Source organism: Lactuca serriola, chromosome 2 (genome assembly GCF_051521515.1).
Source record: "Lactuca serriola cultivar US96UC23 chromosome 2, Lser_US96UC23_V15, whole genome shotgun sequence".
NCBI lineage: Eukaryota > Viridiplantae > Streptophyta > Magnoliopsida > Asterales > Asteraceae > Lactuca > Lactuca serriola.
In genome coordinates, this window is record NC_136409.1 from 152533678 (window position 1) to 152558081 (window position 24404).

The 24404-nt window shown below is 34.7% G+C and overlaps 1 protein-coding gene and 1 long non-coding RNA gene across 2 annotated transcripts; both read right to left on the reverse strand.

The window, feature by feature from the left end:
* Positions 1–10685: 10685 nt before the first annotated feature.
* On the reverse strand, positions 10686–15309 carry LOC145087046 (Splicing factor, CC1-like protein). The gene is made up of 13 exons (XM_079024945.1): positions 14556–15309; positions 13249–13324; positions 13090–13146; positions 12606–12661; positions 12290–12521; positions 12123–12209; positions 11941–12015; positions 11763–11846; positions 11615–11679; positions 11368–11548; positions 11177–11265; positions 10978–11092; positions 10686–10896 (listed from the first exon to the last, which is right to left on the reverse strand). The coding sequence occupies exons 1-13, from the start codon at positions 15155–15157 to the stop codon at positions 10855–10857; spliced, it is 1761 nt and encodes a 586-aa protein (XP_078881071.1). The 5' UTR covers positions 15158–15309; the 3' UTR covers positions 10686–10854.
* Positions 15310–17384: 2075 nt separating this feature from the next.
* Positions 17385–24221, reverse strand: LOC145087047 (uncharacterized). Its single transcript, XR_013700714.1, has 3 exons — positions 24090–24221; positions 23839–23975; positions 17385–17601 (listed from the first exon to the last, which is right to left on the reverse strand). It is a non-coding gene; the product is annotated as an uncharacterized LOC145087047 (long non-coding RNA).
* Between the last annotated feature and the right edge of the window lie 183 nt (positions 24222–24404).

The following is a 24404-nucleotide window of genomic DNA, read 5'->3' on the forward strand; positions in this document are numbered from 1 at the left end:
TGGAATACAAAATCTCCCTCCTAAGAGTATCCAATACCTCCCACAAGTGCTCCTCATGTTGCCCCTGAGTCTTGGAATAGACTAAGATGTCATCAATGAAACTATCACAGACCGATCCAACATCGATTTACACATGCGGTTCATGAGATCCTTAAACGCGGCAGGAGCATTGGCGAGCCCAAAATGCATCACCACAAACTCATAATTTCCATATTGCGTCTGAAACGCAGTCTTCTACACATTCTCCTCTCGGACCCTCATCTGATGGTAACCCGAACACATATCTATCTTAGAGAACCAAAATGCTCCCTGAAGCTGGTCAAAGAGGTCATCAATCCTTGGGAGTGGGTAACAATTCTTCACCGTTACCTTATTCGGCTCCCGGTAGTCTATACACATCTTATGCGACCCGTCCTTCTTTTTCACGAATAGTATCGGGGCTCCCCAGGGCGAACTACTCGGTCTGATCAATCCCTTGTCTAACAGCTCCTGCAGCTGTGTAGACAACTCTTGCATCTCAAGAGGAGCCAATCGATATGGTTCCTTGTATATTGGAGCCGCACTAGGGACCAATTCGATCCTGAACTCCACCTACCTCTCTGAAGGTATCCCAGGCAGCTCCTCTAGAAATACATCCACGTACTCTCGTACCACTGGCACATCACTCACCATCGCCTGACCCGCCTCTCGAGTATCCAAAACATAGGCGACATACCCCGCGCAATCCTGTTGGAGGTAACGCCTAGCCCTCGCTGCTGAACATAAAGCTGGTCCACGTTGTGGCCTCTCGCCTTGAATCACCAGCTCTCCCCCACCTAGGGTCCTGATTTGAATTAACTGTTGCGCACAGTCGATCACTGCCTCATTGGGGCTCAACCAATCCATCCCTATGATGACCTTTTTCCCCCGCAATGGTACAGGAACCAAATCTACCAAGTAGCGATCCTCGTACAACTTTAGAACACAATCTCTGAAAACCTCCGACGCTCGCACTGACCGGTCATCCGCAATCTCGACCTCTAGAGGGCAATCTAACATGCCTGAAGACTCAGGAAACCTCTTGCTAAGCGCAAGAGAGACAAATGATCGGGTATGACCCGAATCAAACAACACGTGAACCGGAATATCGTTCACATGGAACGATCCTAAACAAAACATATAGCATAATACATCAACATCACAAGCGGCATATAATATATATATATATATATATATATATATATAGAGAGAGAGAGAGAGAGAGAGAGAGAGAAAGAGAGAGAGAAGAAACCATACCCGTCACCACATCGGGTGCGGCGCGTGCCTCCTTGGCTGTTAACTGGAAAGCTCGGCTCCTCATCACTGGAGCCTCTGACTGTACATTCTAGCCATCCGTAACCCGCGTAGTCGCTGGAGTTGGCGCCACCACTGTCGCTGCTGTTGTTGCTGTCAATCTAGGACAGTTTACCGTTTTATGGCCCCTCTGATTGCAATGAAAACAAATCAGATCCGAAGTCTGAACAGTGGGGACATGAGCAGCACAATCCCTACCAAAATGCCCCGTCTTGCCGCACTTGTAGCAGCCCAATCCCGACCCAGTGCGGCAAACTCCCTCGTGTGACCTACTGCATTTCCCACAGCGGTCCCGGCCCTGCTGACCCTTCGACCTAGAGTCGAATCCCTTGGGTTTCTTCCCTGAAACCCCAACAACATGTCCTGTCTCCGCTTTCCTTTTCCTGAGGTGCTCTAAATCAATCTCTCTCTCCCTCGCCCTGGCAATCATGGAATCCAGAGTCGGGCAAGCAGAATAGCTGACATGCTCCCGAATGTCAGCCCTCAACATATCATGGTAGCGGGTCTTCCGCATCTCCCCATCTCCTGCATACTGAGGTACCAACAAGGCCCTATCCCGGAACTTGGCAGTGATCTCCGCCACAGTCTCAGTAGTCTGCCTCATATCAAGAAACTCCCTGGCCAGCTGCTGAAGCTCCACAACCAGCGCAAACTCAGCCCTGAACCTGGTCACAAAATCTGACCAAGTCATAGCCTCAATGGTTGGGGCCCCAGTGAATCATCCACTAACTCCCACCAATCTCTGGCTCGATTCCTCAAATCACCCGCAGCAAAGCAGACCTTCGACCCCTTTGGGCAGAAGCTCGTCAACTATGCAGACTCGATGTCTGCAATCCATCTCCTAGCCACAATGGGGTCCTTCACCCTGTGAAAGTCTGGCGCACCACTCCCTCGGAATTCCTTGAAGGATAGTGTGCGCATACCTGACTGGCTAGACGCCAAGTCACTCCTGAATATCCGAAGGCGATCCTCCATCAGCTCAATAATCCTCTCCTTGATCGACCCGAAAATAACCGTGGTCGCCTCAAGGATACCTCTCGTGATCTCATACGCAATGAACTCGAGTAGCCCGTCATCAACCTGCTCGGATCCCACACCCGAGCCTGTCCCTGATCCCGACCCAGATCCTGCTCCATGTCGCATGATCGCCATACTGAAAATAAACACAATGATGTCAGGGTCATACATACTCTCGAGAGGTCTCACACACTCTCCAAGTATCCTGGTTCTATCTCAGCCCTCCTTGATTTGAGTATGGATCCTCTACTTCCAGTAGTACGTGCCCATACTACCTTCCACATCTATCCGTACTTTCCTCAATAATTTCCTTGACTTCGCCAAGTCCCTTTTTACTTCCCAACTAACCTCATCCTAGGCTTGTCCTAAGGCACTCTCCGACCTACTCTCCGCCATCAGTTGCACGACGAGTCCCTACCATCTTTCCCTAACTAGATTGTGGATACTATTACATATCCGCTCACTACTTAGTTAAAGCTAGCCGGAACCCCCCATTAGCACAAAGCAAGCAGCATTCATGCATTGAGTAACAAATACCAAGCATAACCTAATCAGGCTACCATACTGCTGACTAACCAGCCCTAGCATATAGCTTAGTAAACTCACACAACAGGCATATAAGGCATCCCTCCTAGATCCTTAGCCCTAATCTAGCATGCAGTTCTCATACTCATATCATATAACATAACATAGAATGTATGGGTATCTTGGGGAAACTTACTTGAGCTCGGTCGGTTGCACGCATCACACACCTTGTTCTTTCTCAAAACTCCTTATTTCAAATTTTAGAAAACCATTTTTCTTGTAAAAATCATTCAAGCCCTCGATTTGAGTTCAGACACCCCCGAAGGTGAGCCCAAATCCCTCAAACCAAGGCTCTGATACCAACTTGTAAGATCCCAAAATTGAGACCCAAATTTTTTCATTTTTAGAGTATATTACTTGTAAAAACAGTTAACGGAAAACAACATTGATATCATTTCAACATAAAGTCACAAATCACAAGTCTCGAACCATATGATCAAATAGTATAATATCAGAGTACAATCTCAGGTTTCTTAAATGTGGAATATCATGTGTGAATGTGTGATGCGCTGCTACTCCGCCGGCTCCTTCCCCTTAGATGAAGAGGTACCTGAAACCAAAACTAAAAACCATAAGCACAAAGTTTAGTGAGTTCCCCCATCATACGCATACCAAATAATGCATAATCTTCGGTATCTTTCAACCGGTATCTGTCAGGCATAGCCAAGAGCTGGGCTCCTCCTCGGTATCTTTCAACCGGTAACCGGGAACTAACCTCCCCTTCGGTATCTCTAAACTGGTAAATGGGAGCTACCCTCCCCTTCGGTATCTTTCAACCGGTAACCGTGGACTATTTGACCCCCTACTACTGCTAAGCACAATAAACATATCAAGCACAATAATCATATCAGGCACAATAAACATATCTCATATCAACCCTAGAAAATTATCACAAAGACAATCATTTATCCAACACTCTTACTTGTGGGTCGGCATTATGGCCGTAGACCCACTCCTACTAGGAGAAAACTCACCTCAAAGTCGTGTGGTGTCTGCACTGATCTCGGTATGAAAACCAACTCTCCTCGAATCCACAATCCCTACACAAAAACTTTTCTAACTTATAAATTCTTACTCGTAACCCTTACAAGGGCCAACTCAAGTCCAAGACAAGGTCAAGGTCAACACCTTGATCAATGGTCAATCCTCTGGTCAAAGTCAACATTTGGTTGACTCGACTCACTAAGTTGGTCCGCCAACTCGCCGAGTCCCCATGTTCACCTACTTCCATAATCCCATCCTTACTTGTTGGGTCTAGCAAGAGCTCAACGAGTTCGCCTTCAACAACACATTAGACTATCTTCAACCGACTTGTCGAGTTCGTCCTTGAACTCGTCGAGTTCACCTTCATCCATATGAAGATGTTCAGTCTATGACTTGTCGACTTCCCCTTGAACTCGCCGAGTCCGTCTCTATGTGGCCGGGACATTGCCTTGAACGCGCCGAGTCTGTTCATCCACTCGTTGGGTCCTATGATTTCCAGGTCCCTAGTAAACCTACGCAACTGGGGAAGCTTCGATATTAACATCTGGTCCATAAACAGAAAGGCTTTGGTGGAAAATACACCCCGACTCGTCGAGTCCCTCTTTGTCCAAAACTATACATTCGATTATAATGGGTCTTAACGCGTCCAAACCATAGATCTGTCCTCCTAGGGTCCATTTTATATGTAAAGCTACAAACTTGATGTACATGCATGGGGCCTTTGGCTCAAAAAGCCAGAAAAGGAGGTCTACAAGATGCATGGGGTGTGTATGGAAACAAAGTTGGCATCTTTATGCCATAAAGACCCCCAATAGCCCCAGATCCGAAGTGCAACTCAAAGCACACCCACAAAATCCGATTTTTGCTTCTCTATACTCATAAAAAGGGTAGAAATAGCTCCAAATCAAAATCTAAGAGATAGATGGTCAAGGTTCCAGCTTTTTACCTTGAATGAGCTGAGAATGAAGTAAAACTTCTGGATCTCCTTGCTTCTACTTGAACTTCCAAGCTTTCTTCTTCTTCTTAAACTTCAAACACACACAAAAAGAACCAAAAAGGCTCAAGAATACTCAATAAGGGTTTAGCGTTTCAATCTAGGGTTCCTCTGAGTTGGGAGGGTGATGGAGGCTGGTTTGGGACGAGATAAAGTGTTTAAATAGGGTGCAAACCCTAAACATTAGGATTTTGTCCAGACAACTCCTACTCGCCGAGTCGGTCTCCTGACTCGTCGAGTAGATCATTAAAAACCCCCGCATAATGTCGAGTCTACTCAACGAGTTGGGCCTCCAACTCGCCGAGTCCTAGAGTAAATTACAACAATACTTGAATTTAAATATGTACCGGGAACCAGGTGTTACAGTATGTTTATATGGTAGTATGTTCCGGAATAGGGTCCGATGTCGGGGCAAGCCCGAGGAAGATTTATATATGCATGTTAGACTATACTTGTTGTCTTTGTGATACTTGTATGTACCTAGTAAGGAGGTGAGTGTGGGCGAGGTCCTGTATCTTATCACTAGTTGAGTATGGATGGGGTTCCATATCTCAACATTAGCATAGTAGGGGCGAGGCCCGAGAGTAGTGAGTATCGGCAGGGGCCCGTATCTCACTGACAGTAGGAGTGTGGACGGGATTCCATAGCTCATCAGTAGTAGACCATGGGCGGGACCCAAGTTAGGCGAGGCCTTCGAACAGAAGTACAGTAGAGTATGTTTCTTTATGTGCTAGTATGTTATATGTTTTTATGTATATAGCGGGCGAGGCCCAGAGACAAGCGAGGCCTAAGAGAGACAGATTTGTATACCGAGCGGGGCTCGATGCCAGGCGGGGCCTGATGCCTGGTGAGGCCCGATGCTGGAGCGAGTCTGATGTCGGGCAAGTCCCGATGCAGCTGGCGGGGGCCCAGTATGTGGTTATATGTATGGTATGTGGTAGGTTGGGGAACTCACTAAGTTTCGTGCTTACAGTTTTCAGTTTTGGTTTCAGGTACTTCCGGTAGCGGATGGAAGAGCTCGGGATGACTGCATGGCACACACCAAGAAGTTCAGCCTATGGTGTTTTACTCTAATAAAATAATCTTGTTTTGAATTAATATTCTGTTTTGAGAAAACAACTTATGTTATGAAAGGAATGATTTGATAATTATGGTTTGTTTAATGATTTAAAAATGAAATTTTTGGTCTGAATTTTTGAGATGTTACACCTATGAGACGAGTATCCTTCAACATTCGAGCACTTACCATCAGACCAACCTGTTTTATATGTTTTTAACTCCCGGAATGAATATATATATATATATATATATATATATATATATATATATATATATATATATATATATATATTTACGGAACATATATTATATTTTATAAAATTCAGTTCGGTTCAGTTTTTCTCGGTTTTCCTCGATTTCTAATATTTCTGAAAGCGAACCCAAACCAACGTTTTTGGTTTTAAGAAATTAAAACCCAAAACAAACGATTAGGGTTTAGTTTCGGTTTTTTAGTTTCACTTTCGTCAGTTTTTGTCGGTTTTTGGGTTTCGAGTTCGGGTTTGCTCACCCCTACATCTAACTAGTGCTTTTGAAAATTTTGAGAAACTTCTTTTTCGTCGATTTTTGGCAGGCAGATCGAGAGGCCACACCTCCCATCTCCTCCCTATAAAGAGAGAAGGTCAATTATGACATCCCTAATTTTCGTGGTCCAAAAAACCTTTTTATTTATGCTTATTTTAAATCAGAGTGATATTTAATTATTTATAAATATGGAATTTGTCCCATAAAAAGTATTTCCAAAGAAAATGTTTTTCATTGATTATTAAAATTTGATATGTCATAACTCATAACTGATATAAAACATAAGTATAATTGTAATCCTTGTAGGCCTTACATTAACTTATTGTACTATTGGTCTAAACTCCTCGAATCTCTCAGTGGATTGTACCTTCGTACCACTACTTGTGATATAAAGAAACTGAGTGGGTCAGGCTTAGGAGCCTGGTGAGCACATAGGGTTTTCAACCCATAATATTTTAATAATATATTTTTCACAATAAACAAATAATCCTGATTACCCATTCTGTTATTCTTACTCTCTAATCCCTAATGCTAATCTCAAAAGACCTACCCTAAAGGATCTTTATGAGTAGACAATACCGCTTTGGGGAATCTGTAGCAATATGTATCAATAAGCAACCCTGAGGGGAATAGAGTACCCAAACGAACAACATTCCTTTTTCTCTGAAAAGTATGATCGTTAACACCTACATGTGGCGAACCTGCTAGTGTTCCACCAGGCTACCTAGAATAGTTATTGGTCGTCACCTATACTCTGTTAGATGACAGGTCGCGATAATACAATGTGTGACATCTCACCATTATTTTATTTTCCCAAAAACTTTTTACTACCCAGCCCATTATTGTATCTTTCTCAAAACCCTTTTACTTCCTAATGCAAACTTTAATATGATAAAGTAATTTATATACGTAAAATCATATCATATTATTGCACATAGCAAAGATATTAAGAACACGAATAATAAGCACACATTGCATTTAATAGATATTTCATATCTATGTGTAAGTTGAAAGTAACTATGCGCTCACTGTTAAAGTGGATGCCTTAGAATTTGGGCAGCATTTCACCTTAGCACCTTGACGTTTCCCTTGACCTGAACTAGGTATCATTATTGCTAAGTCTTAGTCTGATATTCATTATGACTAATGATAGTCTAGATTCCTCAACAGTCTCAATGTCTACATCAAGATCTATCAAGTAAGGAATAACCAGGTAGGATCATATCGGAGGTAAGGTTCGTTTGGTATACAAAATATACTGTTTGGAAATCCCACTTTAAACACCTTACTAAATCTAGCCTAGAAATTATCCCCGTAAGTAGATCAATCAGTATAATGACTTGGAATCACTAAAAAATCTTATTTATAGGTTCATAATAACGACTATGAACATAAATAAAAGATACACTTGAAAATAAAACAAGTGTAGCTTAACTTACAAAGATTTTAGCGAAAACCGAGAAATTATGCAGGTACAATCCCGACACAAAAGCTTCTATTTTTCAGACCCTCTGATGCACTAGAGCCTCACTACTGACCAATGAAAACCCCTAAAATTAGACCTAAAGAAATATGGAGGTTTGAGAGTGTTTTGGTGGGTTTGAGTGAGAAATAAAGTGAAAAACGGAGGGATATATATAGGCTGCTGAGAGGCACGCCGTACACAAAAAAGGGGCGTAATGTGTACTCTTGTCATGCTAGCTCCTCTTAGCCTTTACCACGTGTCCGATTTCCCTTGGGCCTCCTCCTCTTCTTCTAGAACATATCACGTGTCAGCTTATTATGGTGCCACGTGTCACAACCATGTGGTGCCACGTCATCGTGTCTCTAGGAGGAAATGGGCGGCTGACCATGTGACGTGGCGCCACCAGGTGGTGACACGTCATCAGCCTAGGCGGTTTCTCGCAGATCTTGGACAGCCATAACTTTCGCATACGAGCTTCATTTTCAACGTTCTTTATATCCTCATAATCATCTCGATGAGCTATACAACTTTCATTAAGGTCTCAATAGCTAATTCTCACTTTAACTAAAATTCATATTTAGACCAGTTTAGATTGTTAAAGTCTGTGCTAAATTCATAACTCCTTCATATGAACTCCGTTATCGACTGTCTTTATGTCGAAGAGTTCATATTTACGAGATCTTCAATTCTCGTTTAGATTGTTTTGGCTAACAATCAATTGATTTTAATTTCGATTTCTATGTCCGCACTGTTGCGTTGAAACTTCGAAAAATCATAATTTCCTCATACGAAGTTAGATTTGCATGTTCTCTATATACACGCTCTCGGTTTTACGACTGTTATGAATTTCATTTAGATCACTTAGGCTAATAAGTAATCTATCAAAATTCACTTTTTACGATACGTAGAGTCGTTTTGGTTTAATCGTGAAACTTCGAACAATCATAACTTCTTCATACGAAGTCGGATTTCAAAATTCTTTATTGTATGAAATCTTTGTCACATATACTATAACTTTGTTTAAGATTATTTATCCTACATAACCTTCTATAAAAATGTCGGTTTATTGTTTATTATATCTTAATTATCTAGCCCGAATATACGGGTGTTATATCAGCCATCCTCTCTCTCTCTCTCTCTCTCTCTCTCTCTCTCTCTCTCTCTCTCTCTCTCTCTCTCTCTCTCTCTCTGTTTTTTAGCCACTGCATCGCCCTACACCTCCATTGCTCCGACAAACATTATAGACCCTCTGCTTCCACCTGTTGTCGTCACTCCCTCCTACCAACAGTGCCATCACAAGCTAGCAACAACCAAGGAAGAACCACCTTCAAGCGGTTTTCCGGCAACTCCCGAGTAGTTTTCTGACGTATTTGGGCAGTTTTCGACGAACACTTTTCAGCCTAAAACAGTTTCTTATCAGCCCAATCTACAACCCTCTCACGACATTACGTTGAAATGAGGTGTCATTTGTGACGTCCTGAATCGCAATCCGATTCCCAGTCTCGACAACAGTTTCTACACACGCTTCGAAAGCGAGTTCATGGCCCCACCTTTGAACTCTTTAATGTGAATGCATGCAAATTTACTTGATATTATTTTATATAAACGTTTTAAATTGTTATTTAATTGTTTATATATTTGTAATAATTTTTATATATGGGTTTGTTAAAAAATAGTTATTTAAAAGATATACACTTGTTTTTAATATTTATTAGCCAAATTGTTTATAAATTTATAATTATAAATGAAATATTGTTATAGTTATAAAGTTTATAATTCATTAAATAGTTGTTGTATTTCAAAAACAATATATATATACATATATTTAGACTTGTTCCTATATTTGGAATTGTTGGTTTTACATTGGTTAAAACCTGGATTTGTTCAATTTACAACCGTTAAGCTGTCCGATTTTTGTTAAAAACTTTATGTAGTTTTTGTACACGGTAGAACCTTTTGTTTAGTTACTTTAATATTTGAAGTTTAAAGTCACACACTCGCTCACTTTTAGAATTTTTTTTAAAATCAGGAAATCCACGAGTTAATCCAAAGAGTAAAGGCCTCTTTACTATAATTGGTAATCCAAAAAGAGAGCGATAAAGTTTTGTATAGATCTATATAGGTTGATACCCCCACATGTGATTGCTAGATACAATCTTTGTCTGGCGAGACATAGCGGGTTATAACTATCCATTGTTGTTTTCATCGATGAAGCATTTGGAGAATTTGCTTCGGCATGCCCCCTTTGTAGTGCCAAGCAAAACCGCATTATATAATTCGATTATAAGCTCATGACAAAGACCGAATGCACTCTCAAAGCACTCATATAAGATGAAACAGACTTATATGTAGCTCGAGCACATGTTTAAAGCGGTTTATAAAAATCTATATTTTTATACAAGTATTATATACACTTATAAACGAAATACATAAACTCTTCTGTTATAAAACTTATATTTTTATAAACAAACATTTATACACAGCACGCATACTGTTATGGATTATAAATACGATAACCCATCTTTTAATATTTATCTTTAAGAAATTGTACTATTTTTCATATGGTCTTGTCTTTGCCATAATCAACCTGATTCCAAGAGCCAAAAAGGATCGGACAAACTCTTCAAACCATTCCAAACAGAACCAAAAGTGTAAGTCGTTCTACAATATTATTATGCACAACCTACAAATTATAACTGAGAATAAGCCTAGAAATATTATTCAGTCTTAAACAATTCAGACTTCGTGAACATTACTTATCAGATATGATCCCATAAAAACCAATTTCATAATATCATTATACATGCAAAATGGAAATGTCTCTAACAAAAAAAACTAAAATTAAGAAACCTGACAACAAATTCAAACCCAAATTTATCTTGGTTGTGTGACATCATCAAGCTGCACTTTTGAACTTTGCATCATACTCGTATGGTTGCTGAATTTAACACAATAAATAAATAAATAAAATCATAAACACAAGCACATATAATAATTAATTATAAAGCAAGTAAATTACCAAAAATATTGCTGAAATCAATCTGCGTGCAAACCATCTTTTATGCATTGCCTGTTGAGCTCGTGAAGCCGCCTCCACACTTTCAAATCGCACATACACATAACCAGCACTGTGCCTGATAATATTATTATAAAATTAACATATTAAAATAATAAACAAATAAATAAAACAATGTTTATACTTTATATACAACACATACTTATCAACATGGATATGCTTCACTCTTCCATAATTACAACACTCGTCTTCCACATCATCTTTTATATCCAAATCAAAGTCCGGCTCAACCTGTAATTAAATACACCGCAAATTTAAATCTAAAGAAAAACATGCTGAATTTATTTAATAATTTAATAATTAAAAAAAAAGTAAAAAGAACAAAAAAAGAACCTCGGTGGATGGATCAAACATGTTTTTTAAAAGCAAACACTCGCTAGGGTTTCCAACAGGCTCTGAAACAATTTGGGCTAAAGCTGGAACAGGGACTGTTGTAGATGGCCCATTAATCGCTTGAATTGGGCCAGACCCATTCACCAGATTTGCCCCTACTCCAAGAGCCCCAGGAACAACACTGCAAGGGTAATATCGTCAATTCTGCTTAAATAAAATGAAATTAAGCATGCGATGTGTAACTTACCTTGATGCAATACCACTTCTATCAAGCTTTGCCATAAGCATTGCCCTTGATTGCGCATTTAGAGCCTGTAAAATACCCGATAAACCCTCTTAACTAGACTAAATGACCATTTTACCCCTAACACAACATTCCTAGAAAAAATACTCACCAAACCTCCACCATCATCATCATCAAAGTCTGCAGCTTTTGCTCCTGAATCTTGTGCAACAACATGATCAGTAACCGAAGATACCTACAAAAAAAAATGTAACATTGACCCTAAAAGTCAACATTCACATAATATATATATAAATAAATAAATAAATAAAACAGGCACAAAATTTCACCTTAATTGTCCTCCCAGCTATCTCAAGCTTCCCATTTAAGCTTTGTGCAGCCTTCGAATGCTCAAGTTGAGCAAACTATAAAAATAGTTAAAAAAAAAAAAAAAAAGAGTTATATATTAATAATAAATAAATAAGAGAATAACTAAGAAGGAAATTTTGAAATAAGAATTTTAAAAAGTGACCTGAATAAAGCCGAAACCTTTACAATGACCTGTTTCAGGATCCGTGGGGAGTTGGACGAGCTCCACGGGTCCAAAAGCTTCAAAAATCTGTAAATGATTATGAAATATTTAAAACTTATATATTTTATCAGTTACAATTGACTGAATAAAACGTGTTGACTTTTCACCTGTTTGAGTTGAAGTTCAGTCATGTTGAAGTGTAAATTTCCAACATAAAGTTTCCGGTCAACTGCTCCGTAGGGACCCGCAATGCCACCTGTCCCGCCAGCTGTAGCATTAGATTGGACAAGATTCTTCTCGGCTTCTGAAGGTTTGACCATGACAGGTTGACCAAGAAGCAAATGACCCGAAAGGGCAATTGCCATTGGCACAGACATTGCATCATAAAACTCAATATACCTGAAAATTAAACAATTATGATTTTTGAGACATAAAATAAAACAAACAAAAATAGAATAAAGATTAAAGACATGTATGACATACCCAACTCCTTTTGATCTTCTTGAATTTCTATCCATGATCAGTCTCACATCTCTAACCTGAAAAGATGATAAAATAACAAAAAAATTTAAAACAGAAACATAGTTTTAGAACGAATATACCCCTGCTGCTATACCATCATTTAATTTTTTTACCACATTGGAGGGTGCTACTGCTACAGCTCACATTCACAAAGATCATTGACTAACATATGTCCATAAAAATTCACTCACCCCACTATAATAGAATCATGTTGGGATACAAGAAAGTCAATAGAGGAGCATTTACTGCAACAGGAAGGAGATGTATCTCAATAACAAGTAATTATATTGTGTAAATAATAAATCATAATTCATAAATTATAACCTGGTGTATATAAGTTGATCATGCACTACATGTGGAAACTAAATAATAATAATACACAAAATAATTAAAAGCAATTGATTGACATTTGCCAAAGATAAAGAGTAAGCATTGTGTCCATTACCTTTCCTGCTTTTGAAAAGAACTCATAAACATCATATTCAGTTGCCTTCAGTGGCATCTGGAAAGTGAAAACAACAAAGAAAGTGGTTAATATTGGTTTTTATGGAACAAAAAAGTCAAATAAAGTCAAAATTATGAAATTTCTATCCACAAGATATACCTGGTAAGCAAAAACAGTCCTTTGGTCTCTTTCTGGATCAGCTTCAGGCTCTGCTTCTTTTTTATCTTTCAATCTCCTGCAATATAAACAACTTACAGTATAATGAGAAAAAAAATAAAGGGTGAACACTGATCAAAATGCCATAAGGGCCCATAACTACCCTTTTTTTTTAAATCTTAAAGTGCACATAACATGTTCTTAAACATCATGATATTTTCCCAGTGATTTGAAGAAACATGTGAACAATTATATTTTTTTTTACTGTTCTAAGACTGTTAGCTTCATAATGTTAAAGACCATGTTGGCAAAAGTCTCACTGTATCATATATGCATCATTTATAGTATTATATAACTGAATCATTCATCTCAGAATTCTGTAAAGTGACTTTGACTAGCTACATTTCTTGAATTTTTTTCCAAGATATGACATGTAAATGGTCAAAGAAAAGATAATCTGTCATTTAATCGAATTTTCACAATCGTATGTTAAGAAACTTAGATTGAATTAGTACTTAGTTAAGCTAACCTAATTTTTTGTTCATATTATCTACACAATGCTTTAAGCTCTTGAGTCAACTAAACAGTGCTTCCACACACTGCAGAAGAGTATAATCTGGTAATGGAATACTCCAACAGATTTTAATATTGCATATTTTTATCCAAAGATCACTGCAAGAAACTAAAATATGGAGTTAAATCAATAATGTCTTCTCAGAGAACAAAAACTTCATAGATTGAGACAGCACCATATGCATTGCCAACCTAAAAATTCAATACATCATTCGTTAACATTGAATTCATCCCACAAGTAACCTTATTATCTTCAAAGCCAAATCTTAGAGGTCAAATATAAAATAAAGAACCAAACAGACCTTATGCAACTCAATTTGTGGGAAAGCACTTTCTTCAATGAATCCGTGAAGAAATTTCCGCATTGTTATAGCTCATTAGTATGTGCAAATACTCCATCTACGATTTCAACCCAAGTTAGAAGCTACATACTTGGTTTGCTAATTAGCTAAACTAGATAGTTTTTATAGTCTCTTAGGGGAATTCTCCATGAACTAAGATGGATCAACAAGCAATTGCAAGAACTCTTACGTGAAACAACAACAAGAGGCACTCTTATCATAATAAACCCTTAACTAAATGCAGGGAGATAGTTAATGTAAATGATATACTGATAATCAAACCTATGATTTCAACTTTCAACTCACAATCATCCACTGGGAAACCAATCTGCGTATAAGACGACTACAGGAATGCATTGTGGAAGCAAAATTAGTAAAAGGAAAAGACTTTTTCACCTGCTTTCCCTTGATTCCAGTTCTCTTTCTTTTTCTCTTAGCAATTCCTTCTCACGCTCTCGCTCAAGCCTGGAGTGACTGCGGCTCCTTCTGGACCTTTCTCTTTCCTTCTCCCTTTCTCTCTCCCTCTTCTCTCTGTCCCTTTCTCTATCCTTCTTCTCCTTCTCTCTATCCTTATCTTTGTCCCTCGAACTCCTTTCTCTATCTCTCTCTTTATCCTTCTCCCTATCCCTCGAACTCCTCTCTCTATCTCGGTCTCTCTCTCCATCTCTACTGCTTCTGCGCCGATCTCTTTCTCTATCCACATCTCTCTCCGAATCTCTACCGCTACTCCTGTGACGCTCTGACCTGGAAGACCTCTCCTCACGGTCACGCTCTCTGTCTCTCCTACTCCCGTTCTCTTCCTCTCCTTTGCTTTTCTTACTCTTCCGATCTTCTTCTACGATTCGGTCATCTTCCTCGTCGCCTTCCTCTCTGTCCCTCCGTCTGTAACCCTTCTCGCTCTGTTCGGCGCCGCCGTCCTTGGCCTTGGAAGAAGAGCCGTTCCGGTTGTCAGCCTCGTCGACTGTCTTCTCCAAGTAATCATACTCGTCGAAGTCCATGAGATCACTTTGCCTAGTCCAAATTGGGATATGCAGGATTGAATTGATAGCCGAAGTTTTCGTGAATTCTTCGACAGAGATGACGGACTGGAATTTGGCTTCAGAGAAAGGATTAGATTTAGGGCTTCTTCTTCCGGTTGCGCGTAGAGAATATAAAATAACTTTATAGTAATATTTTATGTGAAAGGTTGTTATTTTATTTCCAGAAAATTCATTTAAATTTATAAAAGTTTTTATAAAATCATTTATCTTCCTTAATAAATGAATGTTTTTTTTACCACTTATCATTCTCTCATGAGATTTGATACGTGTCATTTTGTGGTAATTTTGAAATAAATATTATCCACTTGTCAATTTTTGGTTTGTTTTCATTTTTAGTTAAAGTCATATACTTATATATGTAAAGTGTTAAATATCATATATATGATATTAAATTGTAATAAATACGTTTCTTTCTTTCTTATTTTAAAGTTGTATATTAAAAAATATTTCATTTTTATACTTTAAGTTTAATCATTTTTTAAATTAACTCGTATAATATACGGGTCTCACACCTAGTATTTATTAAAGTTTAAATAATCTATAACTTTGATCGAACAAAAGTGGTAAGATCTGCAAATTTATCATGTAAGTAACTAGAGGTTGCATGTGTGTTAAAAAATAGTTACAAGGCTGGAGAGAGTAAACTAACCCATTCAATAAATCCAAGTGCGGTAAACACCACGCTACAAACTCGGCATGACTAGTTTGGCACCCTAACAAGGCCCGACTTCCTCTTTCTTTCTCACTCATATATCTTCTCCTCCTCTCTTATTCTTTTTCCCTTCCCTTTTGACATGGACTTCAGCAAAATGAAATAGAGACGGAGAATGTTGTGGAGCTCGGTTAGTCCGGCACCATTCCTACGGCCTAATGATTTAAAGTACTTTTTCATATATTATAACTGAAATACAATTTTTACCGACGTTCGGATAAACATGATAAGCTATATGTTATTTTCTATGTGAAGAAATATATTTCATTTGAAAACTAATTAAATCATTAAAAATGAAATATATTTCTTCACATAGAAAATAACATATAGCTTATCATGTTTATCCGAACGTCGGTAAAAATTGTATTTCAGTTATAATATATGAAAAAGTACTTTAAATCATTAGGCCTTAGGAATGGTGCCGGACTAACCGAGCTCCACAACATTCTCCGTCTCTATTTCATTTTGCTGAAGTCCATGTCAAAAGGGAAGGGAAAAAGAATAAGAGAGGATGAGAAGATATATGAGTGAGAAAGAAAGAGGAAGTCGGGCCTTGTTAGGGTGCCAAACTAGTCATGCCGAGTTTGTAGCGTGGTGTTTACCCCACTTGGATTTATTGAATGGGTTAGTTTACTCTCTCCAGCCTTGTAACCATTTTTTAACACACATGCAACCTCTAGTTACTTACATGATAAATTTGCAGATCTTACCACTTTTGTTCGATCAAAGTTATAGATTATTTAAACTTTAATAAATACTAGGTGTGAGACCCGTATATTATACGGATTAATTTAAAAAATGATTAAACTTAAAGTATAAAAATGAAATATTTTTTAATATATAACTTTAAAATAAGAAAGAATGAAACGTATTATTACAATTTAATATCATATGATATTTAATACTTTACATATATAAGTATATGACTTTAACTAAAAATGAAACCAAACCAAAAATTGACAAGTGGATAATATTTATTTCAAAATTACCACAAAATGACACGTATCAAATCTCATGAGAGAATGATAAGTGGTAAAAAAAACCTTCATTTATTAAGGAAGATATAAATAAAAAAAATCTTTAACAAAACGCATAAACATGTTAAATATGTTTTAAAAAATTCATTTACATATCAATTATATAAAAACAAATCATCTCTAATAAATGAATGTTTTTTTGTCGTTTGTCACACCATCATTCAATTTGTCAAATGTCATTTTATGATTATTTTGAATTAATTTTTTTTCCACATATCATTTTATGAGTTTTTGTATTTTATTAAATCTCACATAATATTTTAATGTAGCAATTGCATACTTGCCACGTGTCATCTATTAATTTAATCTTATTTTCTAAATTTCAAAATTTTTATAAAACACAATAAATCTTAAAAAATCGTATAAACTGCATAACTCTAGGAAAAATCCCGAATTTTTTTCATCTTTATCATTTTCGGATCATATAACATTCAAATTTCAAATTAAAAATCCATGTTATTTTGGAAACAATAACAATTTACGTTCAATTTCATTGACTGCATATCTTTATCTTTTTTAGACTGTTTTCAATATTTAAATGAATCCAAAAAAATCAGGAATTTCAATATAATATTATAACTCTGGTTATATTCTGCTTTCTCGTCTTCAACATCCATTCTCCTCTTCAATATTACGATTTCTGCATCTGCATTCTGCACGTTGTCGACATAACAAATCTGGTGAGTTCATCTTCATAACTCAAAATTTAAAACCATTTTGTGAAAATATATTAATATCAATGCAGCTCTGTTTGCTAAAAAATTTGTTATGAAATGATTATTCGTAATTTATGTTTTGATATTCTTTGATGTTCTTTGAAGTTTGATCTTCATGTTTTTGTTCGACATAAAATGTTCACAGGGTTATTTTAGTTTTTTATTGACGTTTTTTACTTTCGTTTTTTGTGTTTTGTTTTTCTATGAAGTGTGATAGGTTGTTAATAAAACTGTACCCAACAACAACAAATTGATGATCAGTATGATTGTTAATGATCAACAATGTTGATATTGTTTTTGTATTTGAATGTGTGTTTTGATGTATAGATTACCAACTTTGTGACAAATTTTATTTTGAAAGTTCCAGCACTAAATACCACTCTGGTCCTTTTATTTTTCTTAAAATTGAAACATATTTGTTTTTTTTTTTTTTACTTTTTGGATGATTCAAGTTGGTAAAGTTCTGGTGATTTTAAGTTATTTTTTTGTTTTTGTTTACTTTTTTGCATATAATAGCATCCTACTTTTGTGTTTCGTTTTTTTTTACTTTTGTTTTTTCTGGAGGGCAAAATGGGCAGATGGGTGACATTTTCAAGGTTGTGTTAGACAGAAAATGGTCCCTGGGGTATTTTAGTCTTTAATTTACTTTTTTATTTTCTGTTTTGTCTAACAAATAACTTATTTATTAATACATCATTTATAAGTACTTTATGTAATTAATCATAACATAAGTTAAAAGTTTTTTTAGTGGAATCGATTATGTTTACTTTTTTGTTCATTTTGGTGATTTTTAGTCACATCACATTACTCAGTAAACTAATAATTTCAGGATTTATGGCTTTCAGTTTTTATATAATTGATTTTTTTTTTTAATTTCGTTGTTCATCTTTATATATCAAGTAAACTTATTATAGTTTATATATGCTATATCAAGTAAACTATCCCCTCAAATGTTTAAAAGAAAACTTTTTATTTGTTTTTTCAGTTTTGGTAAATAAAAAAAATTGATACCAATACAACTATAGAAATAAAAATAATCGAACAGACCGATAATTTTAAACTTTTAGTTTATTTTGGTGATTTTATGTTATTTTTTAGTTTTTTTTTTTTTTTGCATATAATAGCATCCTACTTTTTTATTCTGTTTTTTTTTTACTTTTGTTATATATGCTATTTGTTGTGTTAGACAGAAAATCGTCCCAGGGGTATTTTAGTCTTTAATTGACTTTTTTGTTTTCTGTTTTGGCTCTCAGTTTTTATATAAGTGATTTTTTTTTTGAATTTTGTTGTTCATCTTTATATATCAAATAAACTTATTATATAGGTTATATATGCTATTTGTTGTGTTAGACAGAAAATCGTCCCAGGGGTATTTTAGTCTTTAATTGACTTATTTGTTTTCTGTTTTGGCTCTCAGTCTTTATATAAGTGATTTTTTGTTTAATTTTGTTGTTTATATTTATATATCAAATAAACTTATTATAGACTATATATGCTATTTGTTGTGTTGGACAGAAAATCGTCTTAGAGGTATTTTAGTCTTTAATTGAGTTTTTTGTTTTCTGTTTTGGCTCTCAGTTTTTATATAAGTGGTTTTTTTCATCTTTATATATAAAGTAAGCTTATTATATATTACATATGCTATTTCAAATTTTTGAGGGGATAGAGTAAATACAAGTTGTAATATTTATTCTCATTTCATTGACTTTTCTAATTATTTTTACAGATATGGCTACTTCAAAGATTACATTCATAAAAGACATTGACCCAGTAAATTCGGATGTCACTGTCAAAGTGAAAGCATTGAAGTTATGCACGCTCAATTCTAAATTTAATGATAACGAAAAGTACTCCATCGAAACGATTTTATTGGATGAACAGGTATATTCTTATTGTTTTCCAAAAAAAAAAATATAGCATTTTATCATTCATTTTTTATAAATATCTTACATGATTACAATTTGATAATGTTGTCTTCTATAATGTTTAGGGATCTCTAATTCAAGCTAATGTTTTCCAAAACTTATTTTATAAGTTTGAAAAAAGTCTTCGTGAGGGATCCGTTTATGAAATTACCACCCTATCTGTTGCAAAACACAATCCACATTCGAAATCTACCATCTTTTTTGATCTTCCAAATAAAATAACCTTCGTAAGGGAAACAGAACTTAAGGATTGTCTTGATTTTCCGAAAAATGTTTTCGGATTATCTTTTGTGGATTTTCAGAAAATTAATTCCAAGGTTATCCCAACCCAAAGATCTGTTGGTACGTTTTCATTTATTTAATAAATACTAATTATTTAATAGTTTACCTAACATTATTTACTAATTTTATATTAATACACAATGAATTTCATAGATGTTATTGGCGTGGTTGTCTCCCGTACTACTATTATCCCCTCTCAGAAAAAAGACAAGCAGAGAATCCATCTTGAGCTCAAAAACTTGGAGTTAGAAAATTTTCATTTTGAATATTTGTTATTTATTATAATTTTTTATCACCTAATCTTTAATTTTGTGTTTTTTTCAGTGGTGTACTACTTAAGGTCACTTTGTGGGGTCATTTTGCCAACAAAGTTTCTGATTATCTTGACAATCATAACACTGATGATTGTGTTGTTATAATTGTGCAGTTTGCAAAAATAAATGATTATAGAGGTTTGTCACATAATAATTGTCAATTTATTTCTTATTATAAATATCTTTATAACATTTATTATGTTGTCTATAGGTAATATCGTTGTTGCAAGTTACTATGATGTCACAACTGTCTTCATCAACACTGATATTGATGAAATCAAACAGTTTAGAGAAAAGTTGGTTACTTTCTTTTATGTTTTTTTTTAACTTATTGATTTTTTGTATTTATGTTTACTTTGTTACTTTCTTTATAATAAACATTCGTTTTTTTATTATATGACATTATATCACACTGAAATATACTTATAATTAAATATTAATCAGGTTGGCTAAGGATAATGAATCTTCACAATCATCCGGTACCATCAGCTTGATTCGAACAAAACATGTTTCAATCAATGATGATTTCCTAAAAAATAATGATGTTAAGACAATTTACAAAAGTAAAGAACCTGTCCAGGTAAATCAATTTTTTAGTTTTTTTTTTCTTTTGCATATAATAGCATCCTACTTTTTTGTTTTGTTTTTTTTTTTACTTTTGTTTTTTCTGGAGGGCAAAATGGGCAGATGGGTGACATTTTCATGGTTGTGTTGGACACAAAATCGTCCCAGGGATATTCAAGTCTTTAATTGACTTTTTCTTTTCTATTTTGGCTCTCAATTTTTATATAAGTGATTTTTTTTTTAATTTTGTTGTTCATCTTTATATATCAAATAAACTTATTATAGATTATATATGCTATTTGTTGTGTTGGACAGAAAATCGTCCAAGGGGTATTTTAGTCTTTAAATGACTTTTTTGTTTTATGTTTTGGCTCTCAGTTTTTATATAAGTGATTTTTTTTTTAATTTTGTTGTTCATCTTTATATATCAAATAAACTTATTATAGATTATATATGCTATTTGTTGTGTTGGACATAAAATTCTCCTAGGGGTATTTTAGTCTTTAATTGAGATTTTTGTTTTCTGTTTTGGCTCTCAGTTTTTATATAAGTGATTTTTTTAATTTTGTTGTTCATCTTTATATATCAAGTAAACTTATTATAATAGCATTCTACTTTCTATACAAACATATATTTATATATTAATGTTTATGTTTGTTAACATCTTGCTTTTTTTTGAAGCAGGTTGAAGAGTTCATCATTGTCGGTACTATAATAGGAATCCGCCAAGACAAACCTTGGTGTTACCATAGTTGTCCCGATTGTCACGTAAAGGCAGTTGAAATTCCAGATTACAATGAAGATGTGAAACTTTACAAGTGTACAAATGTTGAATGCAACAAGTCTACTAAAGTTCCTATCCCAAGTTTTTTTTTTAAAAATAATTTTAAATAAATAATTATGTTTTTCTCTTTTTAATTAAACAATTTGAAATTGTTATAACTTTCCTTTTTAGATACATGATTCCAGTTTGTGTTCAAGACGATTCTGCTTCTACAATCTTAACTATGTTTGATCGGGAAGCATATGGGCTCTTGGGAATTTCAGCCAAAGATTTAGCAGAAAAACATACTAGGGTACATTAGCAATACATTTTCAAATTTATTTATTTTTACCGTTCGACTCCAAATGTAATAGTTATTTTTACCATTTTTTCAGCTTGGATTCAGTTTGGGCATATATCCTCCTGAACTCAATTTTTTGAAAAACAAACATTTAGCTTTTAAAGTGAGTGTCACGAAATACAATGTGAGATTTCAAAATAGTGTCTACACAATCTCAAGGGTAACAGAGGAAAAGCAAATAATTGAGACTTTGGAGAGAAAGCTACTTCAGTTGCAAGTTATCATTTACTATTATTTGGATTTATTATGCAAATTTAAAATACCAATTACTATTATTTTAAAGTATTTGCACGTATATCACATATAAAACATATCTTGTCACATCTATAGCCTGCAACTTTAGAGTCTTTAAATGATGGACCATCCGACTCCAATTCCCAGGAAAAAATACTAACCAAGGTATAATTTAACACTAATATAATGCCAATATAAGTATTTTACTTCTTCATTTTTTACATAATATGTTTTCATTTTTTGTTTTAAGGATTGGGTTTCACATTCGGATGAAAATGTTATACCGTCTACCAGAGATATTTTGACACCAACAAGTTTTGATCATGTAAAAAGTACTCCGATGAATTTAACACGCAAGTTTGAAGAAGTGTATGATGTGGAACAATATTCGAATTCGTCATCAACAAAAGCACCACGTCTTTCAACTGGAACTGGAGAGGGGATCAAGCTTTTGATACCAAAAGTTGAAAAATAACAAGACATACATTTTTTGAAACATTTTTTGCTTTAGCTTTATTTATAACTTCCCATGAAGTTTTTAATAATTCTTCAAACTTGGTGAATAAGTTATTATGACATTGTACTTTGAAAAGTACAATTGACTACTCTTTTGCATTGATGCATTTTAAGACATTTATGTTTGGTTTTGTTTTTAATTTTATTGAATATTGTTTTTTTTCATTTCGTAACTATTTTGACATTGTATTTTGAAAATTACAATTGACTACTATTTTAATTTTCTTTTCATATGAATATATTTTTGTCCCTAAATGTTTGTTATGAAATTTTATGTCTTTCTTATAATTATTGAGTTTATCATTGTATGCAACAAATTTTATGTCTTTCATTTGTGTATTTTATGCCTTTCAGTTTTGGTACTGATGATGTCCATAACTTCAATACATTTAAATAAAATAGAGGTTTTATTCCTTTTTTTATTTTTGGAAAAAAACGATAATGTAAAATTTCATTCCTTATTTCTAGAGGGCAAAATGGGCAGATGTGTGACATATTGTTATATCTAACATATATATATATATATATATATATATATATATATATATATATATATATATATATTAATCATCGTTTTTTATTCACTAATACAGATAGATTGTTATATCTAACTGAAATTTGAGTGTTAGATACCCTTATCTAAAGCCTAAGGAAAACCTTATTTGATACCTTAACAAGAAAAAGCTATACGTATGGAAATTTGTGAACTACAAAGTTTTTGTTTAAACTTGTGTAATGATATTGAACTGATTGAAGCACAATAAGTAGAAATTTATAAATGCTCATAAACACATAAGTTAGAGAAAACTATACTGAAATTATTGTAGTGTGATAGTTTCTTCTCAACCTAATGCAAACAAAGATGCATCATAACCCTAAGAAACAAACATATAATTAAAATTCCTATTATACCCATTTATAATCGTTTGATTTTATTACATTTTATACACCCCCTTAATATGAACACCGACTTATTTTTTAAAATTCATCATTTTTGTTAATTTCAAAATACATGATAAAACACATAAGCGGGAAATCGAATATAAAACCAAAATTTCACATGCTGTATTTTGAAATTTACGCACATTAACACTGAAATTTCAAATTTCAATTTTCAAGTTAAATCACCTAAACAGTTTAATAAACAAAAAATCTTCAATCTATTAAAACAATTATTTCTACATCTTCTGCAAAAAAATGAAAATTAGGTTTTACCTTGATTCCTCTTCTTCAAACGTCTTGCAGGATTAGAGCCATTAATTCTTGAAAACCTTTTATCAAGATTTTGACCTCCATCCAGGTATCTTTCTTCTATACTATCTATTCGTTCTCTTTCAAAACCAAAATCGGCACTGAGGTTGAAAAAAAAGTCATTATTGATACATAACTGATAATTTTTACCACAAAAAGTCAGATCCAGACTTCAATTAGTAACCCTTTTATTCGCCTAGCACAAACTGACTCACCGATTCCACAATCGGCCGCCGTCGCTACCCTCTACATCTTCGTTTTGTCGTTGCTTTCTTCTTTGCCTGTCAAAGTGTTTTGTTTGTCAATGTATGTTTTGGGTGAGCCACATAAGTTTAAAATAATACAAAATGTTGTGGTAAAATTGCTTTGTATCTATTCGGAAAAGCTGATCTATTTAATATATGTAATATGTACATTCACATTTACATTTTTTTTTATAACTATGCGGATTAATACTTTTAAAATGATAACTTCATATATGTTATTAATTAACAAATATGATATTATATGCAAAAATAATTATAATAATA

Excerpts from the sequence above, each read along its gene's own strand:
- LOC145087046 (XM_079024945.1), bottom strand. The coding sequence starts at position 15,157 with ATGGACTTCGACGAGTATGATTACTTGGAGAAGACAGTCGACGAGGCT. Across the intron at positions 12,016-12,122 it reads AAGGTTTCGGCTTTATTCAG|TTTGCTCAACTTGAGCATTC; the intron begins GTCACTTTTTAA and ends CTATTTTTATAG. Across the intron at positions 11,266-11,367 it reads TGTTTGATCCATCCACCGAG|GTTGAGCCGGACTTTGATTT; the intron begins GTTCTTTTTTTG and ends ATTTAATTACAG.